Consider the following 26,860-nt stretch of genomic DNA (forward strand, 5'->3'; position numbering starts at 1 on the left):
AATGACATGAATGGGAATTAATGCTAATGGGATTAGAGTTTACGGGATTAAGTGTCGCTGACACCAAGCCCTTTGTTTAGTGATAAAGAGGTGTCAAGCAGACACCCTCATTACTAAACAAACTTGTAAGTAAAGAGTTAAATAAACACACACACTGAGAGTAAAGCACTCTATTTGAAATACAAAGACACATTCTTTAATCATTTAAATTAACCAATATACTCACCCCAGGTCCGACGGTAATCCAAGGGTTAAACCGATGTCCCGTTTTTTTTTTCAAATATCTCTATTTAGATACAAAAAGCATTCATTGCTGTACAAAAAGGCATAAAAAATACACAAAAACGCATCAAAATCGAGGCAAAGCGCACATTTTTTTCTCAAGCATTTTTGCTGCCAAGAGATGCAGAAATTTCTGCAATTAAATCCTGAACATGCGCACATACCCTTAGGTTCTGTGTGTGTGCACCGTGCCAAAAAGCCTCATGTGTATTCTGCACCGTATCTGTGGGAGTACTGTGCGTAAAAACAAAATGTTCTAATCTGCACACGTGTTTGTGCGAATAATGTGCCTAAAAATGTTTTTTTTCTAACTTGTTCCTGTGTCTGAATGCGTAAAAATGAAATGTTCTAATCTGCACCCTTGTCTGTGGGAGTACTGTGCGTCATAACAAGTTTTTCTAATCTGCACCAGAGTCTGTGGGAGTTATGTGCCTGAATTTTTTTTTTATAATCTGCACCTGTGCCTGTTGGAGTACTGTACGTAAAAACAGACTTTTCTAATCTGCACTTGTGTGTGTGTTTGCATAAAAACTAATTATTGTAATCTGCACGCGTGTCTGTGGGAGTACTGTGCCTAAAAAGCGCTTCAAAAAAATGAAGAAAGCATCAAATAGGGGACGAGGACGAGGTTTTGGTGCTGCTGGTGTAGTATGCCTGTTAGACAGCCTGGTGCAGAGTGATCGTAATTAGTGTTGAGCCACCCCCGTAGTGTTCGAGTTCGGTTCGGTTCGTCGAACACCCGTGTGTTCGCCGAACTGTTCGTCGAACTGTTCGTCGAACACCTTCGAACACCGTTAAAACCAATGGCAGGCAAACAAAAACACATAGAAACACATAGAAAACACCTTCAAAGGTGTCCAAAAGCTGACAAACTGCTCAGAAGACATAACTAACACATGGAAAAGTGACAAGTACATATAGTCATGCGAAAATAAAAGAGGTGGAGGAGTAAAAGGAGGGGGAGACACAGATATAGGCATGTCATGCCCTTCTAAAATCCAAAAAGTGAGAAGCCGACACGGCCAGTCCGCTCCTGCCCGTGCCACCTCCGTGTCGCCGGGTTTGTGCCAGAGCCGCGGTGAACCCTGACGGCCAGCCCCCCTCTCCCAATACTGGTGCCTGTCCGCTGGTGGGTCGAGCGAGCCCCCTTGTGGTGGAGGCAGCTCTAAGCTTTTTAATTTAAATTGTCTCTCTAATTTGAATGAATACACTTTAAATCCATTTACAAGGATCTATTGGAGGGCAAGTCTCATGCCAGCAGCCGCGGTAATTCCAGCTCCAGTAGCGTCCACTAAAGCTGCTGCAGTTAAAAAGCTTTTATAAGGATCGAGCTCGGCTGTCCACCGCAAGGCATCCTACTGCCAGTCCCAGCCCCTATGCCTTGGGGTGCCTCCTGATGCTCTTCACTAAGTATCCCATGGTCCCGAAGCATTTCCTTTGAAAAAATTAAGTGTCTAAACTACAGGTGGTGCAGCTTGCTTAACAGCCGGGATAATCCGCTTACTAGCAGACACTGCTACTAGGCACAAAGTATTTCCTGGGCTAGATGCAGTTAAAAATTTGTAATTAGATACTCTCGTTGGATGCTGAGAAAGCATTCCATAGAGTCTCCTGGCACGCCATATATGATTCTCTTAAAAAGCTTGGGGTAGGGGTCTAGGGGACCCTTTTATAGCCAAAATCACGGCCCTGTATCGCAATACGTCACCTAGGCTGAAGATAAATGGAACTGTAGCACCCTGAGGGCTCGGTTGCTAAAGACGTATTGCACCTCACCCAGAGGTGTGATATCTCACTCTCAGGTAAGGATGGAGTGTGGATCAGGACCCGACACCTGCATGCATTACACCACATTGCCGTGGGGCAGGGCGACCAATATGCCCCTGAGATGGGCACGACAGTCCCTGTCCCTGGCTGGAGTGGGGGGAGGGAACACTGAGGAAGGGGAACCCTGTAGTGCAGGAGCAGGGAGGAAGCAGTTCCTGGGTGCATTGAGAAGGGAGTATAAAAGGTGGGCACCATCTTAGTTCAGTGCAGAGAAGTCTGAGCAGAAGTGGCAGGGAGCAGGGGCTCTGCATGAGCTCTGCTCCGGAGGCGGGCCTAGTAACAGAGGCCCAGGCCTGGAAGAGGGAGAAGGAAGGAAGAGGAGCGGAGAAGGCTCCAGGAACGAGGAATGAAGGGATCCCAGGGGTGCGGACGGGCGAGTCGCCACCGCACGCCCGAATCCACCTGCGTGGAGGGGTCAGGCCAAAGGGGGAGACCGGTCCCCGAACTAGTGGAGGCAGGAAACGACCCTCAGCTAGAAACCGGAGGCTCTGACATTTTATGTGGCGCAGCCCCTCGCTACACCCGCTAGGAAGGCACCACATAGGGTCAGGGAAACTGGCGCCAAGTTTACCAAGAGGAGGCCCGAGGCAGCCGGACAGAAGTGTTGGTAAGAAAGGCCAGACAAAGGACACACAAAGGGGGTCCTGTGAAGTGCTCCAAAGTTATCTGGGAGTTGTCTGAGCCCCTCACCTGGTGAGCACAGTACGACGTGGGCAGCCGTTACCTGCAGACGTGGTCTGGATAATAAGAACTGTGAGTAAAGGCCCTGAACTGCATCACTGACTCCGTGTCGTTACTGCTGCTGCCCTGCACCATCACCCCCATCCTCCGCATACACTGCCCTGAGGCTATACTCCTCCCGTGGGGAGTTATGCTACGCTCTGCTGCACCCACAACACCAGCCTCAGTGGTCTGCCCTGTAGCGGCGGTTCACTCTGACCGCAATCCACGGGTGGCGTAGTCGGACATTTAAACATCAAAACCACATAAATAGTTCCGCCACTGGTTTGACCGCCCTGAGCCACGGAACTGGGTCGCCGCCACGAAGACTACAACCACCAGCATCCACCAAAAAGGGTCCGGCTCCGGGTGTCCCAAGGCCCAGGGGGTGCGTCAGAACATTTTCATCACCTTTCACAATCACCAATGGGACAAGGCAGTGATGTCCTCTGTCCCCTCTCTTATACATCCTAGTGACGGAGCACCTGCTCTCATCAATTCGCCATAACCCCAATATTAGGTGGATTGAGGTGGGAGGCACCGAGTACAAGTGCTCTCTATTTGCTGATGATGTCCTAGTATATATCACTCAATCACATATATCCATCCATGCTGTTATGGCTGAAATAGATCACTTTGTTACATGGTAAAATTTTAAAATCAATGCAGCGAAGTCTGAGGCCCTCGATGTCTCCCTCCCCAAATCCATATAGGATTCCATCCAGTCCAACTTTCCCTTTGCCTGGCCCTCACAGGGTATCAAATACTTAGGAATTCCTATTCATAGAGACCTCTCCCATCTATGTTATCTTAATTTTGGGCCCTTTATTGAACAACTCCATACAGACCACGGTTGGCAAGTTAGAACTGTAAGATTCACTACGTGAACCACTGGTGTTTTGTGGAAAAGCACATGTACACTGCGTTCCAAATTATTATACAAAAAGTGTTTAGGAGTGATAAGGGAAGAATTTGTTTGTTTGTCAGTTAAACTCATTGATGGTGATGTGTGTCAGGGCTCTTTATATCACTGTAAGCAATTGCAGACACCTGTGCTAATTAGTTTGGCAGGTGTGTCCAATGAAAGGCAAGACTACTTAAGAAGGCTCTCTCACATTATTAAGCAGCCTACATTTTCTGCCAAAATGGGAAAGAAAAAGGATGTGTCGGCTGCTGAGAAGCAACAAATTGTGGAGTGTTTAGGTCAAGGCATGACTACAATCAACATTGTGCGATGATCAGGATGAAGTGTCTTGGCAATCAAGAAGTATGTAGCTGATTCACAGTACACACGTGTGCGTGCTGATAAGGGCAAATTGAGGACTCTTTCCTACAGGCAATTACGTCAGGTTGAAAGAGCAGCGGCAAAAAAGCCTTGTCATAGCAGCAGACAAGTTTTTGAAGCTGCTTGTGCCTCCAACGTCCCCCGAACAACAAGATGCAGGGTCCTTCAGAGGTTTGCAGCTGTGCATGCGCCATCCTGTCGACCTCCTCTATCCACTTCACACAAGCAGAAACGGCTCCAGTGGGCCAAACATTACATGAAGACTGATTTCAAAACTGTTTTGTTCACGGATGAGTGCCGTGCAGCGCTCGATGGTCCAGATGGATGGAGTGGAGGATGGCTGGTTGATGGACACCCCACGCAAACACGGCTACAGCGCCAACAAGGAGGAGGTGGAGTAATGTTTTGGGCTGGAATCATGGGGAGAGAGATTGTCGGCCCCTTTAGGATCCCTGAAGGCGCTAAAGATGAACTCCATAATGTATGTGGATTTTCTCAAACAGCACTTCCTGCCATGGTTCAAGAAGAAGAACCGTGTATTTCACAGCAAGATCATTTTTCTGCATGATAATGCACCATCTCATGCTGCACATAAAACATCTGCATCTCTGGCTGATATGGGCATAAAAGGGGACAAACTTATGGTGTGACCCCCATGCTCCCCTGACCTCTACCCCATTCAGAACCTTTGGAGCATCATTAAAAGGAGTGTCTATGATGGCGGGAGGCAGTTCACATCTAAGCAACAGCTCTGGGAGGGTATTCTGTCCTCATGCAAAACAATTGAAGCAGAAACCATCCAAAACCTGACAAATTCAATGGACGAGAGAGTTCAGAAGCTCCTTTCGAACAAGGGGTCCTATGTGAAAATGTAACATCACCTAGAATAAAGTTTTGAGTTGAAAACTGTTTGATTTCAGTTTCTAACAACCTGCTAATGCTTATAATTTCAAAAATGACCATTTTTTTGGTCTTTATTAAAATGAAAAGGTTGATCGAAAAGTTTGGGGGATCTAAGAGTGTGGCAACCCAGTAGTCATGATTACTTCGAATTCTGACAATATGAGGGTCATGCTGCAGGTAGTGCAGCAAGAAGGCACTTATGTGCCTTGCGCATCTCGGAGCCCCAAAATTATTTTCCGGGCTAGATGCAGCTAAAAATTATTTTTAATTTTAAATCTGGTGAAGCTTTAGTATAGATGGCCTAATAGGATCAGTGCTGCACACTGCTACAAAGCCCAAATTATTTTCCAGTCAAGATACAGATAAACATGATTAGTAATTTGAAAGCTTAAAACGGTTGGTAGGGTGATTTTAACCAATCATCAAGCTTTTACTCTCCCCAGGATGACACAGGGGTAGAAAAGTCGTTTCGGATCCATGATTTGTTCATCTTTATGAACGTGAGTCTGTCTACATTATCAGTGGAGAGCCGCGTGCGCTTATCTGTCAGCACACCACCAGCAGCGCTGAACACACGTTCAGACAGAACGCTGGCTGCGGGGCATGACAAGATCTCCAAGGCGTAAGTGGCTAGCTCCGGCCATTTATCCAGATTGGAAGCCCAAAAAGAGCACGGGTCCAGTGACACAGTCGTGGCTTCAATGTTTACTTGGAGATACTCCTGTACCATCGTCTCTAGGCGTTGACTATGTGTCAGACTTCTTGTCTCCTGTGGCCTTGCAAAGGATGGGCTAAAAAAGTGGTGAAATGATTCCGCAAAATTGATGTTACCAGCAGATACTGTGGTTCTGTCACGGTTTGAGTGCTGAACACTTGACGGTCCCACGGTTGGCAAGTTGGAACTGTGAGATTCACTACGTGCACCACTGGTATTTTGTGGAAAAGCACATGTAAGATTCTGCAACAGTCTCTGCTGATACTCCTGCATGCGTGCATCCCTTTCTAAGGCAGGAATAATTTCTGCAAATTTACTTTTGTACCGGGGATCTAACAGTGTGGCAACCCAGTAGTCAGGATTATTTCTAATTCTCACAATTCGAGGGTCATGTTGCAGGTAGTGCAGCAAGAAGGCACTCATGTGTGTTGCGCATCCAGGAGCACCAAGTCCCTGTTGTGTTGGTGGCGAGGTAACAATCATGCTTCCTTCCTCTGTCCTCTCCCCCCAACCTCGCACAACAGAAATGTGATCAAGGTCTCCCTCATCTGATGAGTCTTCCATCAGTTCGTCCTCCACTTCTTCCTGGGCTCCTGCACCTTCCTCACTAGTTTGGCTGCTACCATGCGCCCTGGTAAAACCATCTCCCCCACCCTCACATGCCTGCCGCCTTGGTGCTGCCCACCGTCTGGACCTTGCAGATGTTAGCCCTTCCGCATACAACTCCTCCTCCTCTACTTCCTCCACCTCCTCTTGTGCCACCACCTGACTCCGAATTCTGTTTAACATGTGCTCCAGCATGTAAATCACCGGAATAGTCATGCTGATAATGGCATCGTCAGCACTAAACATCTTCGTCGCCATTTCAAAACTGTGCAGAAGGGTGCATAGGTCCCTGATCTGAGACCACTCCTCCAGCTTGATTTGCCCCACCTCTGAATCTCGTTGGCCCAGGCTATACGTCAGAACGTATTGCACCAGGGCTTGTCGGTGCTGCCACAGTCGCTGCAACATGTGCAGAGTTGAATTCCACCGGGTAGGCACATCGCATTTTAGCCGGTGAAGTGGCAGGCCCAACGACTTCTGTAGAGATGTAAGTCGCTGAGCTGCGGGATGCGAACGGCGGAAGTGAGCACACAGCGACCGTGCCCTCTGCAGAAGGCCATCTAGTCTGGGATAGTGGGCTAAAAATTGCTGGACAACCAGGTTCAACACGTGAGCCATACAAGGCACGTGTGTGACATTGCCCCGGCGAAGGGCCGCACCCAGGTTTGCAGCATTGTCGCACACGGCCTTCCCTGGTTTCAGGTCCAGTGGAGACAACCATTCATGAAATTGGTTCTCCAGAGCTGACCACAACTCCTCAGCTGTGTGACTCACATTTCCCAGACATTTCAATGTAAAAACCGCCTGATGACGTTGAGCCCTACTGCCAGCATAGTAAGGAGGTGTGCAGGATCCCTTCTGCGCAGTTAGAAAGCTTGTGGCATGACCAGACAGGCTTTGGGTGCAGGTGGAAGACCGAGAGGAGGTTGAGGAGGCAGAAGCAGTGGTGGAAAAATGACATAAAGAGGATTGACGCACAACTCGTGGGGACGGCAAGACTTGGACAGCAGCCCCTTGTCCTGCTGTCACCATAGTTACCCAGTGCCCAGTCAGCGACATGTAACGCCCCTGTCCATGCCTACTCGTCCAAGTGTCTGTGGTGAAATGCACCCTGTCACACACAGAGTTTCTCAAAGAAGCGGTGATGTTGTGTGCGACATGCTGGTGGAGCGCAGGCACACCTTTCTTTGAGAAGTAGTGCCGACTGGGCATCTGGTACTGGGGCACTGCGACGGACATAAGGTCTCGAAAATCCTCTGTGTCCACCAGGCGGAAAGGCAGCATTTCTGTAGCCAAGAGCTTGCAGATGGTGAAATTCAACCTCTTAGCTTTCTCATGGCTAGGAGGAAATGGTCTTTTACTTGTCCACATCTGAGGGACCGAGGGCTGGCTATTGTGCTTAGACGGGGTTGATAAGGGTGTCCCCGGCAAACTGCTGGTCTGTGAGGAAGATGCAGGCGGACATGTTAGGTTGCCTTGATCCAAAGGTGGTGCTATCGATGTCGGACAGCGCTCAAGACCAGCTGGTGTTACCACCTCCAAAGAAAATGATGACCTGCCAATCACGCTGGCTGTTGCGGGTAAAGAGGTGGCAGGTCTGCGCCCCAAAACAGGTGTGACTGCTGTCCCCCCAGTCACAGAGGATGAAGAGGCCGCGGATGCACAAGATATGGCAGACGGTGGTTGGCCCGGCCGGCTAGACCGCATTGTAGCACACTGAGCTTCCCACTGCAACTTATGCTTCATGTCCATGTGCCGGTTCATGCATGAAGTACTCAAACTATGTATTTTTTGGCCTCTACTTAGCTTTTGCTGACAAATGTTACAGATAACACGAGTTGGGTCATCTTTATCGATCTGAAAAAATGCCCAGGCTATGCAAGGCTTAGCACCCATGCGACCTGAAGAGCCACCACGACTTGTGGTGAGAGGCAGAGTTGTGTTTGAGGATGCAGTTGTTGACGTGCTTCCAGTACTACGTCTCTGTCCAGGAAGGCGCAACCTGACCTCGTCGTCACTAGCATCTTCCTCCACCTCCTCTGCTGACCTCATCTCTTGGCTGACTGTGGGTTGACAGTAAGTGGGATCTCCGACCTCATCACACCCGTCGTCCTCAGAGCCAACCTGTTCCTGCCCTGACAAAAAACTAAAGTTGTCGCTCCAATCAGGTATTTGAGTCTTATCATCGTCTTCCTCATTGTCTCCACCAACAGGAGTTACAGTTTGGGAATGAGGGTCTACATTATGGTCAGAACCTTCTGCGTCTGGTCCTGGATCCGACTCATAAAGATTCTGGGCATCAGTGCAGATCATTTCCTCGTCTGGATTCACAGAAGCGCTGGAGTCGACCTCTGATTCCCAGGCTATAGTATGAGTAAACAGCTCTGCAGACTCAACCATCTGTTCTACCTCATACTCAGACGGGCAGCTGGAGATTTGGGAGCTGTGAGGAAGCAAGTGCGATTTGGGTGACACCTTTGAGGACTGGAGTATTTGTGATGTTGAAGTTGATGTGGAGGAGAGCCCACTTAAAGGAGCACTTGATATCCGTTGAAGCACCTGCTGTTTTTGTGCCTCATCTGGAATTTGTAGCGATTGGCGTGGCCGTAAGAAAGGGATCTTATCACATTGTCCGCTAAAAGAAGTAGACATTTTAGTTTGGCTGGAAGATGGTCTTTCTTCTGCACCTACCCCACGGACACAACCTTTTTTCCCCTTCCCAACACGCCTATTCCCCTTTCCACCAGCAGCAGGCCTTTTTCCACTCATTTTGGTGGTTAACTAATTCACAACTCTGGAGTTGTTTGCACAAAAAAACAATGGATGGTAACCGAGCAGAGCTGAGTGGCCAAACTGTGGTATTAGGCCAAAACTATTGGCTGGGTTAGATGCAGAAAAAAATTATTTTTAATTTGCAACCTGATGGAGGTCAGTATAGATGGACTAATAGACCAAGTCCCACACACCGCTAGAAGCCCAAATATTTTTTCAGAGCTAGATGCAGAAAAAAATTATATTCAATTTGCAACCTGCTGGAGGTCAGTATAGAAGGACTAATAGAACAAGTCCCACACACTGCTAGAAGCCCAAATATTTTTTCAGAGCTAAATGAAGAAAAAAATTATTTTTAATTTGCAACCTGATGGAGGTCAGTATAGATGGACTAATAGACCAAGTCCCACACACCGCTAGAAGCCCAAATATTTTTTCAGAGCTAGATGCAGAAAATTTTTTTATTCAATTTGCAACCTGATGGAGGTCAGTATAGATGGACTAATAGACCAAGTCCCACACACTGCTAGAAGCCCAAATATTTTTTCAGAGCTAGATGCAGAAAAAAATTATTTTTAATTTGCAACCTGATGGAGGTCAGTATAGATGGACTAATAGACCAAGTCCCACACACTGCTAGAAGCCCAAATATTTTTTCAGAGCTAGATGCAGAAAAAAATTATTTTTAATTTGCAACCTGATGGAGGTCAGTATAGATGGACTAATAGAACAAGTCCCACACGCTGCTAGAAGCCCAAATATTTTTTCAGAGATAAATGAAGAAAAAATTATTTTTAATTTGCAACCTGATGGAGGTCAGTATAGATGGACTAATAGACCAAGTCCCACACACCGCTAGAAGCCCAAATATTTTTTCAGAGCTAGATGCAGAAAAAAATTATTTTTAATTTGCAACCTGATGGAGGTCAGTATAGATGGACTAATAGACCAAGTCCCACACACTGCTAGAAGCCCAAATATTTTTTCAGAGCTAGATGCAGAAAAAAATTATTTTTAATTTGCAACCTGATGGAGGTCAGTATAGATGGACTAATAGACCAAGTCCCACACACCGCTAGAAGCCCAAATATTTTTTCAGAGCTAGATGCAGAAAAAAATTATATTCAGTTTGCAACCTGATGGAGGTCAGTATAGATGGACTAATAGAATGATGCTATGCCCAAAAGATTTTACTTCACTAGGTGCAGTAAAAAAATTGGTATTCTATACACAGGTGGTATATCTTGCAACACAGATAGGCTACTCCACTGACTAACACACTCTGCAATAGGCCAAAAAGGATTAGCTTTGCTAGATTCAGCCAAATGCTGTGAAAAAAACTTGCACAGCACTGGCACAGACCTGCCTGGCAAAAACTGATAGGAACTCATGTAACCTAGTCCTGAAAAGGACTCCAATTACAATTAGTCTTTACTCCCACAACCTATCTATTTAAGAGCACAGACCTCCCTGATAAAAGTCGTAGGAAATGCTGTAACCTAGTCCTTAAAAGGACTGCAATCACAACTATTCCCTACTCCCAAGCTATCTGTATATTTGTGCGAAAATTGGCTTGAAATTAACAAGGTATAGCACACACAGCAACAGCGGTGCCGTCTAACACGCAGCTGCAGCAGTGAGAAAATGGTGGCGACGGGGAAAATGGCTTGGTCTAATAGGGCAAGGACATGTGACATACACTGCCAATCACACATGCCCTTGCTTGTGTGAAAAAAAGCACTTCGCTCCGTGTGTGCGCTGCTGATAGGCTGACAGACTGCACCTCCCCACTGCAAATGCGGGAAAGAGAAAAAAAAATGGAGATCTTCATTGTTCCTGCAGAGATCCATCCCCTGCCCCTCCCCCCGCCCCGCTGTACACTCAAACTGCGTATTAACATTAATTTTCATCATTACTGAGAAAAAATCCAGTTATGATTTTGGTGCACGAACAGTTATCGAACATAACCTCGAACAGCCGAATTTTTCTCAAATTGTTCGTGTTCGCCGACCGGCTCGAACACCGCCCAAAACAGCTCGAATTTGAGATTGGCGAACAGTTCGAGTAGAACAACGCTCATCTCTAATCGTAATACAAGCTGGTGTAGCGAACATCTCTTCCACAGTTCAGAACTTCAGACATTTTTCCATGCTCTCATTGATAGATTCTTGTTTTTTATGGTGCTCTGTAGCCAGAAATTCATAAAAGCAGGCAAAATTAACTGATTTAATGACCATTCGTAGTTTCACTGTACCATCCGTGTGTACACAGTAGTCATGGTAGATGGCCTCATCTTCCAAATTGTTTCAGATCCAATCCACTTCACAATCTTTTTAAATTTGTCCCAAACTTTTTCAGCCAAGTCAAGTTTTTTAGAGATGAGCAAGCACTAAAATACTCGAGTGCTCGTTGCTTGAACTGAGCAATTCCTAATACTTGAATGCTCAACACGAGTAACGAGTATAATGGGAGGCAATGGGAAAGCCGAGCTTTTTTCAGCAGACCCTACAATGAAGTCTGGGAGGCAGGGAAAATGTTCCAAAAGATAAGAAAAGTGCAGAATGGAAGCAGAGCAGCATGGGGAAGACCCCTGAAAGCATCTCTGACTCCCAGATCGCTGCTGAGAACAATGCTGTCACACTTTTACTTCACTTTAAGGAGTGACAATAAAACATTCCAAACTGACCAGAAATTGCATTTTACAAGAATAAAAATGTTAGGAATAATGTTTCTCTGTATAATGACCTGTATATAAGGCCAAATTTAAAAATGATTTTAAAATATATATAATTTAAGTAAACCAAAAATATTTTTTATTAAAAAAATAGGAAATTTCAGTTTAATTTTTGAAGGAAGCAAGAACTGCCAAAAATTAAGGACTCAGTTACACTCTCTATTAGGCCACAGTCCCACTATCAGTATTTGGCCAGTATTCGGTCAGTATTTTTTTTCAAAAGTGGGAGCCAAAACCAGGAGTGGGTGATAAATGCAGAATTGGTGACTTGTTTCTATTATACCTTTTCTCTGATTGTTCCTCACCGGCTTTTGGCTCCCACACCTGAGAAAAAATACTGACCAAATACTGATAGTGGGGCCATGGCCTTACACATAATGGTCTCATACACATTCTGTTCAAATTGTCATGTAGTGGTACTCCTAGACTCTTAAAAGCTATGCCCTTTTGAGGGTTCTATAACAATGAAATGTATTCCAGACTGCGGAATAGTCTATATATGAGAAATATAATAAGGGTAAAGTTTTCAGCAAGTTTTTTGATGGTTATATAGCACTGGAATGTACTCCAGACCATGGAATAGTCTATTTAGGAGCAATAAAATAAGGATAATGTTTTCAAAAAGTTTTTTGAGGATTAAATACCAACAAAATGTACCCCAGAACACAGAATACTGTATGGTTGCAAAATTTAAGCCTGCAAAATGTTTAAATGCTTTTAGTTTTACAGATCACAGAAATGTACCCCAGACCACAGAATAGTATATGGGTAAGAAATGTAAACAAGCCAAATTTTTTAGATGCTTTTTTGGTGTGTTATATACCATCAAAATGTGACAGAAAGCACGTAATACTCAAATGGATGAGTAACCTAAACCAGAAATATTTGGCAAGCTTCTTGTAAGTTATACATACCACCGTAATAATAACCATGTTAAACTGTATGGAAGAGTCATTGAATCCATAAAAAAATTCTGAACGTAAACAATTTGAAAGTGTACTTGATGTACTTATACAGTCATAAAGGCTTTGCAGATAGCGCCAAGCCAGACAAACATTATAAGGAGGGTCATCCATAGACCCCTGAAAGACAGCAACTGGTGGGCCTCATTAAAATATTGAATATTTAAATCACTTTATGTGATGCTGTCATCTGGTGATGTGGAAAAATGTGGGCTAATGCAGTCTTTGTTCATTTTTATGAGGGTGAGCCTGTCTGTTATGACTCCACCCGTGGTACTAAAAACCCGCTCAGACAAGACGCTAGTGGCAGGGCAGCACAACACCTCCAAGCCATGGAGGGACAGCTCTTGCCAGGTGTGCAGCTTTGAGACTCAATAGTTGAAAGCCGCATAGGAATTTGGGAGTACACTGGTTTGGTCAGCCAGGTATTGCTTGACCATCTTTAAAAACTTTTTCCTCCTTGACAAAAATATCCGGACATCAGGCACTGGGGTGGTGTCATGAAATTGGCCCAAGCCTTTGAGAGTTTACCCTTACCTCAGCTGTGTGTCTCCCTGGTCTCTCCTGCTTGGTTGGGCAATGAATCTTGCCCCCTGCCACTAGCGTCTGATGGGAATTTTTTCAACATAATTTCCACAATGGCCTTCTGGTATAATACCATTTTAGAAGACCCCTCTGTCTCAGGAAGAAGAGATGCAAAGTTCTCCTTGTAGCATGGGTCTACTCTTTTTGCACCAAAATGAATGCAATGCAAGGGTCACGGGAAAGGCAGCTATAGGTGGCAAGGTCCCTACAGCCAACACTTCCCTGTCTCCACCATGACGACTCTCCATTTCCTCCTCATTCCTATCCTCAGTCCTTCCACTTTGGAGAGATGGGATGAAGGTTGTGTGGGTACTAGCCTCTGTTGCACTAACCACTAGCTCCTGTTACTCCTCTTCTTCCTCCTCAGCGTCCACCTCCTCATTAGTACCCAATCTGCGCTGAGCAGATAAAAAAGGCTGGCCTGGGTGGAATCTCTCTGTCTTATGTCTTCCTCCATCTCCACCTGGTCCGCATGCATAGTTTTATATTTAATTGTGAGCAGCGACTGTTTAAGTAGGCACAGAAGCAGGATCGCTGTGCTGACTATGGCTTCATCGCCGCTCACCATTTTTGTAGAGTCCTCAAAGTCTTGGACACAAATGTCATACATCCATGCCCACTCTTCAGTTGTTATGTGCGGAGGCTGACCAGAATACCGACGGGTGTGTTGGAGCAGGTACTTAACAACTGGCCTCTGCTGCTCACAAAGCCTTGCCAGCATGTGCAGTATGGAGTTCCAGCGCCTGGCAACGTCGCACACGAGTCGGTGAGCTGGCGCTTGCCTGCGCTGATGCAACACTGCCAGATTGGTGGCAGCTGTTGCCGACTTGTAAAAATGGGTGCTGTTGCGGCATACATTGATCAGAGGCTCTGGCAAATCTGGGTAGGTTTTCAGAAACTGTTAAACTACCAAGTTGAGCTCATGTGACAAGTATGGTATGTGTGTGAGCTTGCCAAGCTTCACAGCCGCAACTAGGTCATGCCCATTATCACACACGACCATGCCTGGTTGAAGGATCAGCAGCAAAAACCACAGATCTGATTGGTATATTATTCCTTTAAGTAATTCTGTGTGCAATTTGTCTCCTAGACAAATTAACTTCAGCAAAGCCTGTTGCCGCTTCGCTGAGGCAGTGCTGCAGAGCTTTCAGCTTCCGGCTGATGTGGACAATGTGCTCTGAGATAGCACATTGGAGATGGAGGATGAGGAGGAGCAGGAGGGGTTCAGGAACTGGTGTAGAAGGAGGAAACCCTGATAGAAGTAGGGCGAGCAATCCTCGGCCTCGGTAACCCATGTGCATGTCAGGGTGAGACTCGGCCCCAGCCTCCACAGTGTTCACCCAGTGTGCCATCAGAGAAGTGTAGCGTCCATGGCCACTAGCGCTTGTCCACGTGTCAGTCATTAAGTGGACAATGCCAGTAACTGCGTTGGTAAGGGCACGGGTGATGTTCCTGGACACGTGTGGGTACAAGGTGGGAATGCCCCACCGGGATAAAAAGTGGCAGCTAGGGACCGAGTACCGAGAGGCAGCTGGCGACATGAGTCGGAGGAAATCCTCCATGTCTACCAGCCTATACGACAACATTTCCATGGCAAACAGCCTGGAAATCTACCCGTTTAGCATTTGGGCCTGTGGCTGGGTGGCTGGGAACTTTCTCTTTTCATTCTAAGGCCTGGGAAAGGGACAGATGAACGCTGTACTGGGATAAGGACTTGGAAGTGCCTGATGATGGTGCCTCAGAATGTTCAAGGACAGGTGCAGGATGAGAGGCATCTGTGCCAGTGTCATGGATTGGAGATTAGGAAGTACCTAGGGGAAAAGTCAGTGGTGTCACTCATTGGCACCAATCGTGGACCCAGGCATTTGGCCCACCGAGTCAGGTCCTTAGATGACATGTGCCTGATAATGCTGCTGGTGGTTAGGCTCTTAGTGGTCAGGCTCCTGCTGATCTTGGCATGGCACAGGTTTCAAATGGCTGCTTTGTTACTCTCAGAACTCTCTTTAAAAAAGTCCCAGACTGGGGAACACCTAACTCTTTGACGGAGAAATTCATGAGTGTTGGTGCTCTGCGGAACAGTTTCCTGCCTTCTACCTCTAGTCACCCCACTGCCTCTTCCTGTTTTAGTTCTGCTAATCTCTACCCTTCAGCGCTGCTGGCTTCGCTCTGCATGCCAGCTTCCCAGGTTGGGTCGGTGACTTCATCATCCACCAGACTTCATCTTTCACCATTGCACGCTGGTCCTCCTAACTTCGCAACTCTCATCATCATCTTCCTCCTTATCCAAAATTTACTGTTCCCCACCATCATGTTCTTGTAGTCGTGGCTGTTCTAAGCTTTGTGCATCACTAAATAGCATGTCCTCCTGTCCCTCTTGGAGCATGCAAGTTGAGAGACCACAATCAGAAATTAAGTGATCCAGACTTTAGGCTGGTTTGACTGGACCGTGTGGAAGACTGTGTGGTGCTGCCAAGCTACCAAGCCTGCTGAAACCATTATTTGCTATCCAACCTGATGAGCTCAGTAGCTCATCTGAGGAGGTGGAGGAGGAGGAAGATGAGGAGGTTACATTGCGGCCTACGGCTCAGCCACGGAGTGATACAACCACTACGAGCTCTGAATCCTTAGCCACAACTGTGGTTGTGGCCAGCAGTGGTCGCGGGTCTGCAGCTCGCAGGGGTGGCAAGGATTGCCTTGCCTGGGTCTTTTTTGACACCGCAAAGGATGAGCCAACTCACGTTATCTGACAATTTTGCAAAAAAAGACTCAATAGAGGGAAAAATTGCAATAATTTGGCTACTACATGCATGAACCATCACATGCGCGATCAGCATGCGTTACTATGGCAATCTTACTGCGATAAAATGCGGACCAGCGGGCCTCACCAACCATCGTCCACCCCATCTGCTACTTCTTCCTCCTCTGTCACCGTGCCAAGTATTCTCACGCAGGTCTCCGACCGCAGAACCTCCTCTTGTTTACCGCTCCAGTCAGACTGAGTGAGAGCCCGTCAGCTGTAACGGAAGCAGACATGCCTGCTGTTTTTACTTCAACGGACACACCACGTCTTTCTCAATCGACCGTAACATCTCCATCTGCACCTCACTCATGGTCCAGCAGTTTGTTCAACCTACTCCACCCTCTCTCAGCACTGTAGCCAGCCCTCGGTCCTGCAGTCGTGATCACGTAAAAGATTGTTTCCTCCTACACACCCTTCGCACCCCTCAGGTCATCGACTTGCATCGATACAGAGGTCTTTGTCCATGCCAGTTAGCCAGTTGATATGTGCTGTGCCGACACAGTGAAATTCCACATTGCACATGTTGCAGTGACTGCGTCAGCAGCGACAAGCCCTGAGGCAGTATCTCATGTCGTACAGCCTGGACCAACCCAATACGTACGTGCTGCAAATAACGTTTGCAGAGTGGGTACAGATTAAGGACCTCTACACCCTTCTGCACAGTTTTGAAATGGCTACTAAGATGGTTAGCACTGGCAATGCCATCATCAGCATCACTATTCCGGTCATCTATATGCTGGAGCAGACTTTGAATAGCTTGCGGGAGGAGGTGGTGGTCCCAGAGGAAGAGGAGGAAGCAAAGGAGGATGCAGAAGTGATAACAATTTCTTTAAGTTCCAGACTGTCGTCACAGTGGTGGGTGCTTGAGGGGGGCTGGAGATACCAGACAAACTGTTAGTGAAGGTGCAAGAGCTGAGGAACAAATGGAGGAGGAAGAGGTGATGGGCGAGCAACAGTCAGGAGATGAAGAGGTTGTTCGTGGAGATGTCTGTTGTTCGTGGTTGGCGGGAGGGGGCGGAGGAAACAAGCATTAGTGTTACTCAGCCACCATGGGCTTGGAAATGCATGGAAGAGCCGGACACATGAGTGCCTTCTTGCTGCACTATCTGCAACATGATCCCCGTGTAGTTAGGATTCAAAATAGCGCTGACTACTTGGTTGCCACTCTGTTAGATCCACATTATAAGAGTAAATTTTGCCAGATACTTCCCTCCCTGGAAATGGGCCTGCGCATGCTGGAGTATCGAAATACGCTTTTACACAACCTTAAGAGAGGTTTTCCCCAAGACAGCAGTGAGGCACACAGTGTACATTGCAGCTCTAGACTTCTAACCTCAGGAACGCAAAAACATTAGCAGCAGCAGTGTAAGTGGCAGAAGCAATTTCTGTGAGTCCTTTCACACATTTTTTAGACCAGCTCGTACACCAGCACAACAGAGTACAAGTCTGAAACGTAGTGAACAGCTGGAGCAGATGATGCAGGAGTATCTCGAGCTCGATATCAATACCATCATGGAGGGTTTGGACCCTTTTACATTTTGGTCTTCAAAAATGGAAGAGTGGCCTGAGCTCGCCTGTCACGCCTTGGAAGTTTTATCATGCCCCACAGCCAGCCTTTTCTCAGAACGTGTCTTCAGCGCTGCTGGTGGTGTCCTAGTGAATAAATGCAGCTGGCTGTCCCCTGAAAGTGTAGACTGCCTAACTTTCATCAAGATGAACAAGCCATGGATCTCCAAGGTATTTTGCTCTCCAACCGCAGACTGTACAGACTAGGCGATGGTGTAGTTTTTAGTGTGCTGCATTGATCTCACGTAATTTCAATCTGTGATATCTTTGTCGTGGCTTCTGTGCCTGCTGTTGCTGCTGCTGCAGATGTTAAAGGGATTGTCCAGTACTTTTAAAAATATGCCAATGTGTTTTAATGATAAATAGAAGCTTCTTTCTAATTACCTCCTGGTGCTGTTTCTGCCTGTGAGCGGCACTATCGGTGGCCGCTCACAGGCAGCACGTGACCCCCGGCTGCAGCCGGCTCTGACATCCGCTGACGTCACGACAAGTCCAGGCTGCAGCTGAGGGTCCCTCTTCCGCTTATTGGCATATTTTTAAAAGTACTGGACAACTCTTTTAGCAATATTTTTTTCTAAATATGGAGACTCCTATTTGGGTCTCTATCTGCTGGGTTGGCTGTAGTAGAAGAGGTGTTGGTCCCCATTATACTATTTCTACTCTGGTGAAATTGATGCCACTTTGGTTTGTCTGCTCCTAATTTTTTGAAATTTGAAGACTCCTGATAGGGTCTCCATCTGCTGGGTTGGCTGTAGTGGAAGAGGTGTCGGTCCCCATTATACTATTTATACCCTGGTGAAATTGATGCCACTTTGGTGGTGTCTGCCCCTAATTTTTGGAAATGTGGAGACTCGTGGTTGGGTCTCCTTCATGCGTGTTGCCTGTAGCAGTAGGGCTCCCAGACTGGCAGGCCCCCACTTACTTTCAGTGTTGTAATCCTTAAATTTGTGTACCAATACTACTCTATGAAAAATTGTAGTACTTTTTTGCCAGCCCCACCATCTTTTTGAAAAATGGGCAGAGCCTAATGAAGACTAGTTAAGAGGAACAACAAAAGGGGGAGAAAAGGAGCTGAGTAAAGAATGAAAAAGGAATTGAAAAAAGTGTGTTGAAGATGGGAGAAGAACAAAGGAGAAAGGAATAGAAATAGAGAAGATATAAGAAGACAAAAAAAAAAACCAGAGAAAGAGCTAGGTGAGGTAAGAATGAGACTAGTAGAAGGTTTTGACATTAGTCTGGAGGAAACTAGAGTAAAATTCTATAAAAGCTATGTGCCTGATTCATCGTTCTAAAGTAATTTTTCTTTTTTGGCTTTCGCTGACTATTTCATGCCAAATTTATCATCACGTGACGGGAGTCAAGAATTTTGCACAAAGCACAAAATTGTCTTTTTTCTGTCTTTAATTGGTTTTATGACCCTTCAGCTGGAAATGTTGCAAAAATAAAAAAATACACCAAAATAAATAGCATACATATCTGCTATACATGACATCACTCCAGTTGTGAAAAAAATATAGTGATGACAAATTTTGCAATTTGCAAAATGTCGCGAAGAATTTGATGATTTTGTCGCAAATTAGAGATCACTAATTATGCAGTGTTCATGCAAAAAAATTGGCACAAAATGCAATAATGAATCGGGTCCCATTGAGTGTAGATTTGTGCTATAATTTACACCAGGTTGTGACGTAAGCTATAATAAATCTGTTGGAAGGCAAATGATCCTGCTAACTCTTGTGCAAACTGATGTGCCTTAAAATTTGTGATTCTTAGCAAGAAAACTGGCATAAGCTGCTTAATAAATGTCCATCGTAGATTCTTGTATGATCTGTATGATCTGTGCATTGCCAGACTTGCTTTATGCAAAGCACTCTGTAATCTACTTGAGTCAGCTTTAGACTTCATTCATCAGAAAATAAGTTGCAAAATTTTTCATCTCCATGGTACGCAAAAAGTTTTACATTTTTCAAGTTTTTACACTAGTTTTGCCCTGCTTTTTCCAAAATGGATTATGACGCCACCGCTCTTCTTATTTATGACAAGGCGTGGTGTACCTTATGCCAGAAATCTTACTCCAGTCTGTGACAGGAGAAAGATTTGTAGCAGGGCACACAAAGTGTACGCCAGTTTTCAGATGTGAAAACCAAGAACGAGAACAAACAAAATATAGGCCGAATTTGATGAAGTGAAAAACTAATAACTTTATTGATAAAATGATTGGTACACAGGAGAATTACAACCTAAGAAAGCAGGTGCTGAATCAAATGAGAAGCATGAATAATACAATAAAAATCAAAAGACATAAAAGTAGATGTCAAATGGATATATGAGAAGACTACATTTGGGTGTCTGAAAATGATGCACCGCAGAGCACACGTGTGCTTTGTTGGCACCATTATAGTCTTTGGCCTTGTTGGCGCATAAGTCCGAATCCGGTTTTGCAGGGGGTTCAGATGTGAGCCACTGAATGTATGCCTAAACGAAATGTGAAAGCACCCTTAGAGGTGGTTTTGATGACTCAGGAAAATCGTATCCCAGTCCCAATGTGCTGTTAGGTGTGGGGTGTATCACACTCATTTGTAGGCCCAGGCCTCAGCTGTCTCCAGGCCTCCATGTTCAGGAGGCGTCGCACATAACTCAGGGGACGCCCAGTTTGTTTCAACAAACAAAAGTTTACTGGACAGTTCAAATTCATCAGATTGTAACACGCAGTATTGGCCACAACACTTCTTATACCTTGTTTCCTTAATACAGTACGTTTTCAGCATTATAATTCGTTCCTCCTGGACTATCCCTACATTTACTGTTTCCATCAGCCTCAGGGATTTCCCGTCCAGTTCTGCAGTACACCCGGCAACTGCTACCTTTCCTTCACATGGTTCCATGTCCATCTTCCTCTGTACGCCAGAGGATTAGGCACTCTTCATAGTACTTGTATAGAGTCTTAAGCTCCAGACGTTACAGGAATGTCCACAAGCGATTCAAGTAAGGCCTCTCACTGTCCCAAACGATAAATTCTTGCTGACACTAGCAGCCCACTGCACTTAAACTTGACTGACCTTGGTTACTTTACTTCCCTTTCTGACTGCCTACCAGGAAACAGTCCCTTTTTATTGGGGCTTGCCACTCCCACTATGGGCTAGTCCCAATTTTAACTATGTCTCGCTCTACAAAATGTGAGTGGCGAGGTCACCCTCACAACACTATGTATTATATCAGTTATCTTATACTTTACATTCCCTATATTCCTGCTGCACACTATGCCTATTATACTAACAATACTTATCCCGCACGATACATTATACATTAACATATCACAATATACACCTAAAACCGCCATACAGAGTTCACGTTTCACATGACGAAATATATGTAAAACCACATTATACTATTCACTTTATAATATACAGCAGAGCGCAATTGGTGTCTTCAGGGGTTGGAACACAATAGTACAGTCCACCATCCCAATACAATCTTAAATCGTGCAAAAATGTTGCGACTTATCAAAGAAATCTGTCAAAAACACTTTGAATCAGTGCTTTAGTCTTCATTCAGCCTATTATATCCTGCATTCAATACATAAATGTACAAACCTAAGATACCTTTGTGTGACTTTTGATTTACATGAAATTATTCTGTTGCCATATCAAAAAAGTGTATCTGTTCTTAAAGAAAATATGGTGCCTCTCTGAATCAATATCCAGCTGCATGAATCAGACTTTTAATCAACACAGATGCTAGATTGGACTGGTATCTGCGGAGCTTTGCTTCTATTAGGTATTATTATTGCCAAGAACATCTGTACTTTGTTGTTTAGGTAGGTGGTTGTGACAAAGTAATATTCATATGATTGACAGAACCTAAGGTTTTCCAGCAGAAGATTGCCCAGAGCATCACACTGCCGCCATTAGTTTTCTTTCTATCCATAGTGCTTTCTGGTGCCATCTCTTTTACAAATAAAGGACTGTCACCACTTTGGAGATATCAGACCTCTACTATGGGCATACAGTGTATAGAAAAGTAAATCTATACATACCTGTATGGCCCATAGAAGAGGTTTGATTGCAGAGAAAAGCACTTTAATCAGTTCTATTTTGTAAAGGCTTGGAGTCCAGTGGACGCCAAGCAATCCCCGCTTATGTTCTTATTATTCCCCCAAATTCCCGCCTATATGCTTAATTATCATATTCCCCACCTTCCCTGCACGTCACAGGGCCCTGTGACGTGCACTGTGCTCCCTGACTCCCGAGCATGCGCTAAGCGCCGTCTGCCTGTGCACTGCGCTGCTGTGTTTTAGTGCACAGGTGCCCGGAGAGTGACAGTGACTCCCCGGGGCCTGCGCAATAGAACCCTGTGGCGCAGTGCACGTAGAGACGGGGCCGGGATGAAGCAAAGCGCGCTCTATGTGAGCCCGGAAGTCAGAGAGCACAGTGCACATCACAGGGCAGGTCACAGGGCCCTGTGATGTGCAGGGGAGGGGGGAATATGATAATTAAGCATATAGGTGGGGATTTGGGGGAATAATAAGCACAAAGGCAGGGATTGCTTGGCGCCCCCCGGACGCCAAGCCTGTACAAAATAGCCATGATTAAAATGCTTCTCTCTGCAATCAAACCTCTACTATGGGCCATACAGTAATTAATACACAGTGTCACCAAAAAAGGAATAGCCTCTATAACAATAATCAAAGAACAAAATAATAAAGCTCCAAATAGTGTCTCTATTAAAATGAGGCATAAATAAATTGTTAAAATTATGATTTTATTAGGAATCAATATAAAACATACAGAAAATAAGCAAAGGTATCAGAACATGTAGCAATCAAATAGCAAAGCATATGACAGATTAGATTTTTAATATATAGTATTTTTTGATCCTCCCTAAATGAGTTTAAATGCCAATAACTATAAATGAGCAAGATGTAAAAAAGTATTGGAAAGTGCTAGTGCATAGATATCATTACTCAATATATATAATAGCAGCAAAAGTTAAACAAAGTGCAAGGTGCCAATATGTGTCAAAGCATAAATGAGTAATAAATAAATAAAATGCAAGTGCCTAAATTCATTCACTTTTAACACATACTATGAGCTAGTCAAGGTATTGCACATAGGGAAGTGCAATACCTTTACTAGCTGATAGTATGTGTCAAATGTGAATGAATTTAGGCACTTGCATTTTATTTATTTATTACTTATTTATTAGGTTGAGTGAGCACTAAAATGCTCGGGTGCTCGGGTTTTGGCTGATGCGCGTATATAAATGTGATTTATCTCTCCAAGAACTCATTGTGGTTCTTCATTAACTCTTATATTATATTTTATTAATCATGTTTCAATTAAGTAAATGATGTTATAAAATGTGTTCAGCAGTCTTAGAGACTCATGAGTTACCAAGCCTCAGGAGTTACTACAAGAAAACTGATAATCTAATCAGTCTTATAAAGTGTGATGTAGAAAGTTTGAAAAGGAAGTCTATTATTGTTGGAGATGGAGGAAGAAGGAGCAGAGTTTTGCCATTTCCCTCCTAAAAATTCCGCATATGCCCCTGCATAAGACCTATGACATGTCTTCTTGGATGGGAGGCTGTAACCCATAGAATTAATTTGTATTGTACACTATCCAAAAAATATTAATAGGTACCTGAGGCATAGCGAAAATTTGGAAATATTTTAACATTTAAGGGCAGTTTTCCACAACTGACATTTATTTCTTTTTTACTAGATAGAGGGTAAGTATAATAATGCTGGGGCCACAACATTATTAAAATGGCACTCATTCACTTTTGTCAGCCCCCATTTACAACAATATAGGGGCAGAGCGCATGCTTTAATATCACTTTATTTCTGCTTTTTGCTGAGGATGAGCAGTGAGAAGGAACAGCGGTCTTGTAAATCTAAATCTAGAGCTCAGTCATAGGTCCAATGGTAGGGAAGCTCAGAGGTGGGGCCCTCAATTTTATATTTGTCTCCTATCCTGAGAATATAAGATAAATATTATTTGTGGGAAAAGCCTGTTAATTGTTTGATAATAATACATATAATTCTTGCTCCATATAGACAAAAAGATACCAGTCATTATGAGTGAGTATTACTACCTAATTTTGTACATTTTTTTCCTGTAGTGCCATATCATCCACTTGTGTCAATGCTAATCCTGCCCAGGGAATGAACATGATGAACAGTATCGCCAATCTCAGACTCCAGGCAAAGGAATACAGTTTACAAAGAAACCAAGTGCCAAAACCTAACCAATGAAGACTTCAACATTACTTTTCATATACCAATGTCTGCCTTATAACTTAATACCCAAATGCCTTATAATGTCAAAAAGATGTAAAATAATGTTTGTCTTTCTGTTGAATTTATTATATAGTTTCTTCTTGGAATATTGTACCACTGTATTAGTTTTATCTTGAGGCATTGCTTACAAATATTAAAATGGCTATATTTCCAGCAAGCATAAGGGATTCATTGTGACAGAAAGAGACGCTCTTCAAGACTGTCCAAACATGGATATTACTTTTAATAGGCATCTAAGTCTTTGAGCAAAGCTTTAATGTTGTAGATATAAGTGCAGCATACAAGAAGCCTCATTTAAGCCAAAAGGGTATGTTCATACTGAGGTTTTTAGCAGTTTTTTGGAGCTGATCCTTTCCAACAATTTCCTTAGGGTAAATGTACAAAACATCTTTTTCAGGCAGATTCTGCCTGGAACCCACTTGAAAATGCATCTTTTAAAAAATGACTGTAATGCACAGCAAAGTAAAAACAACATTGATGTGCAAAAGTTCAGTCTATTCTTACCTCCTCTTCAGGTTTTGGAAATGGTTAAAAGGAGTAACATGTTTATTCTTTGACTGACTTCATTTGGAAACTGCCCACTCTTTTATAGTTGAAGGTACAGGGAAAAGATGTTGTCAGCAGAGCCATTGAAAAACATGTCAGCAAAACTGCCAGCTAAGTCTCTTCAGGAAAAAGAACGCCGGCTTTTTCCTTAAGCGGCTTCGCCTATGAAAATCTCGGTGGATCCATTTGTGTCTTATAGACGTCATGTGCACATACCCTCAAACTGCTTTCAAAACTTGGAAAGCTCTAGCAATTCATGTCCATGGGAAATGCACTTTGCTTTTCAAATGAGGATTTTTTTTTTACTTTTTCTTTTCCTTATAAGATTTTGAAAAACTTCATGTGGTAAAAAGAATGTGCATGTCACCTGAAGGAAACCTCTCCAAAGTATACACTGTCAAATCTAAAAAACTGCAAAGAAAACTTCAAGAAAAAAACTTCCAAAACTCTTCAAACCTGATTCAAAACCATTTCTGGAAAAGAAAAACTCTTCTGAATGCTCCCCATAAGAGTATGTGCACACAGCATCTTCAAGAAGCTGGCAGACCTGCTTGGGTATTCCTAGGCAAAGCCGCTTCATGAAAAAGCCCACATTTTTCGCTGGTGGTTTTGAAAAATGTAATTCTGAAAGAGAATAAAAATGACAATTTTCTGTTTCAAATATAATTATTGGATTAGAATCTCTACATAGCAGTTGATGTCTGTAACTTTTGTGCAATTTCAAAATGATTTACTTAAAATATGTGACCTTTTTATGATTAATTTGCAAAAGCAGTAATGCAATAAGATTTTTTTTGAACCAGTATATTCTATAGTGTTCCTTAATGAATACTACAGACTGAAATGTAGTGCAATTTTTTTAACTAAAGGTAACCACTTTCATACAGTATGTAAAAATAATTTTTTTCCCTGTCAAAGCTGTCCATTTATGTATTTTACTTATATAGCGCAATCATATTCAACTGCACTTTACAGATATTGCCCCATTATCGCTCACAGTCTAACTTCCCTATCATATTTATTGTTTTTGGAGAGTGGGGGAAAACCTGAGTACCTCAAGGAAACCCACACAAACATGGAGAAAATATGCAAACTCCTTTGCAGATGCTATTTGAGGGATTTAAACCCAGAACCCCAGTGCTGAAATGCAACAGTGCTAAGTAATAAGCCACTATTATGCCCTATAGACTTTAGCCTCACTTGACTATCAGGGCTCGTTCACACCAGTGTATACATCAGACCAGTGCTATCCAATTTTTTATCAGATAGCACTTGGCTCAATGTCATTCAATGGAGCAGCTCTGATGTCTGTTTATTTTCACTGACAGAATCTGTCTGTGAAAAAATGTCAGCATGCTGCGATTTCACTATGAGATTGGTACGAGTGTTGGCGTAACTTGATGCTTATGGGCCCAGTGCAAGAGCTTTAATGGGGCCACCAACTATTGCAAGTCTTTAAAAGTAATAGAATCATAGAATCATAGAATCATAGAATGGTAGAGTTGGAAGGGACCTCCTGGGTCATCTCGTCCAACCCCCTGCTCAAAGCAGGATTCACTAGATCATCTCAGACAGATGTCTGTCCAGCCTCTGTTTGAAGACGTCCATTGAAGGGGAACTCACCACCTCTCGTGGCAGCCTGTTCCACTCATTAATCACCCTAACTGTCAAAAAGTTTTTTCTAATATCTAATCTGTGTCTCCTCCCATTTAGTTTCATCCCATTGCTTCTAGTCTTTCCTTGTGCAAATGAGAATAAAGATGATCCTTCTACAATGTGACAGCCCTTGACATATTTGTAGACAGCTATTAAGTCTCCTCTCAGTCTTCTTTTTTGCAAGCTAAACATTCCCAAATCCTGCAACCGTTCCTCATAGGACATGGTTTGCAGACCAGTCACCATTCTGGTCGCTCTTCTCTGAACTTGCTCCAGTTTGTCGATGTCTTTTTTAAAATGTGGTGCCCAAAACTGTACACAGTATTCCAGATGAGGTCTGACCAAAGAGGAGTAAAGACCGATAATGACTTCACGTGATCTAGACTGTATGCTTCTGTTAATACATCCCAGAATTGTATTTGCCTTTTTTGCTGCTGCATCACACTGTTGACTCATGTTCAGTCTATGATCTATTAGTATACCTAAGTCTTTTTCACATGTACTGTTGCTTAGCTCTATTCCTCCCATTCTGTATATGCTTTTTTCATTTTTATTGCCCAGATGTAGTACTTTGCATTTTTCCCTGTTAAAAACCATTCT

The 26,860-nt window shown here is 44.1% G+C and overlaps 1 protein-coding gene across 2 annotated transcripts in view; it reads left to right on the forward strand.

Moving 5' to 3' along the window:
* PRRX1 (paired related homeobox 1) overlaps window positions 1–24,377 on the forward strand; it is a 137,948-nt gene extending 113,571 nt beyond the window's left edge. Inside the window, exon 4 of one of the 2 annotated variants that reach the window (XM_073642691.1) lies at window positions 23,881–24,377. In XM_073642691.1, coding sequence (XP_073498792.1) covers window positions 23,881–24,013 — 133 coding nt within the window. In that variant the 3' untranslated portion in view covers window positions 24,014–24,377. The remainder of the gene's footprint in view (window positions 1–23,880) is intronic. The other variant, XM_073642692.1, reaches the window with a different exon arrangement.
* The last annotated feature ends 2,483 nt before the right edge of the window (window positions 24,378–26,860 follow it).

The sequence above is a fragment of the Phyllobates terribilis genome, unplaced genomic scaffold (genome assembly GCF_046119375.1).
Source record: "Phyllobates terribilis strain yellow unplaced genomic scaffold, ASM4611937v1 Scaffold_8__6_contigs__length_399053987, whole genome shotgun sequence".
NCBI classification, from domain to species: Eukaryota; Metazoa; Chordata; class Amphibia; order Anura; family Dendrobatidae; genus Phyllobates; species Phyllobates terribilis.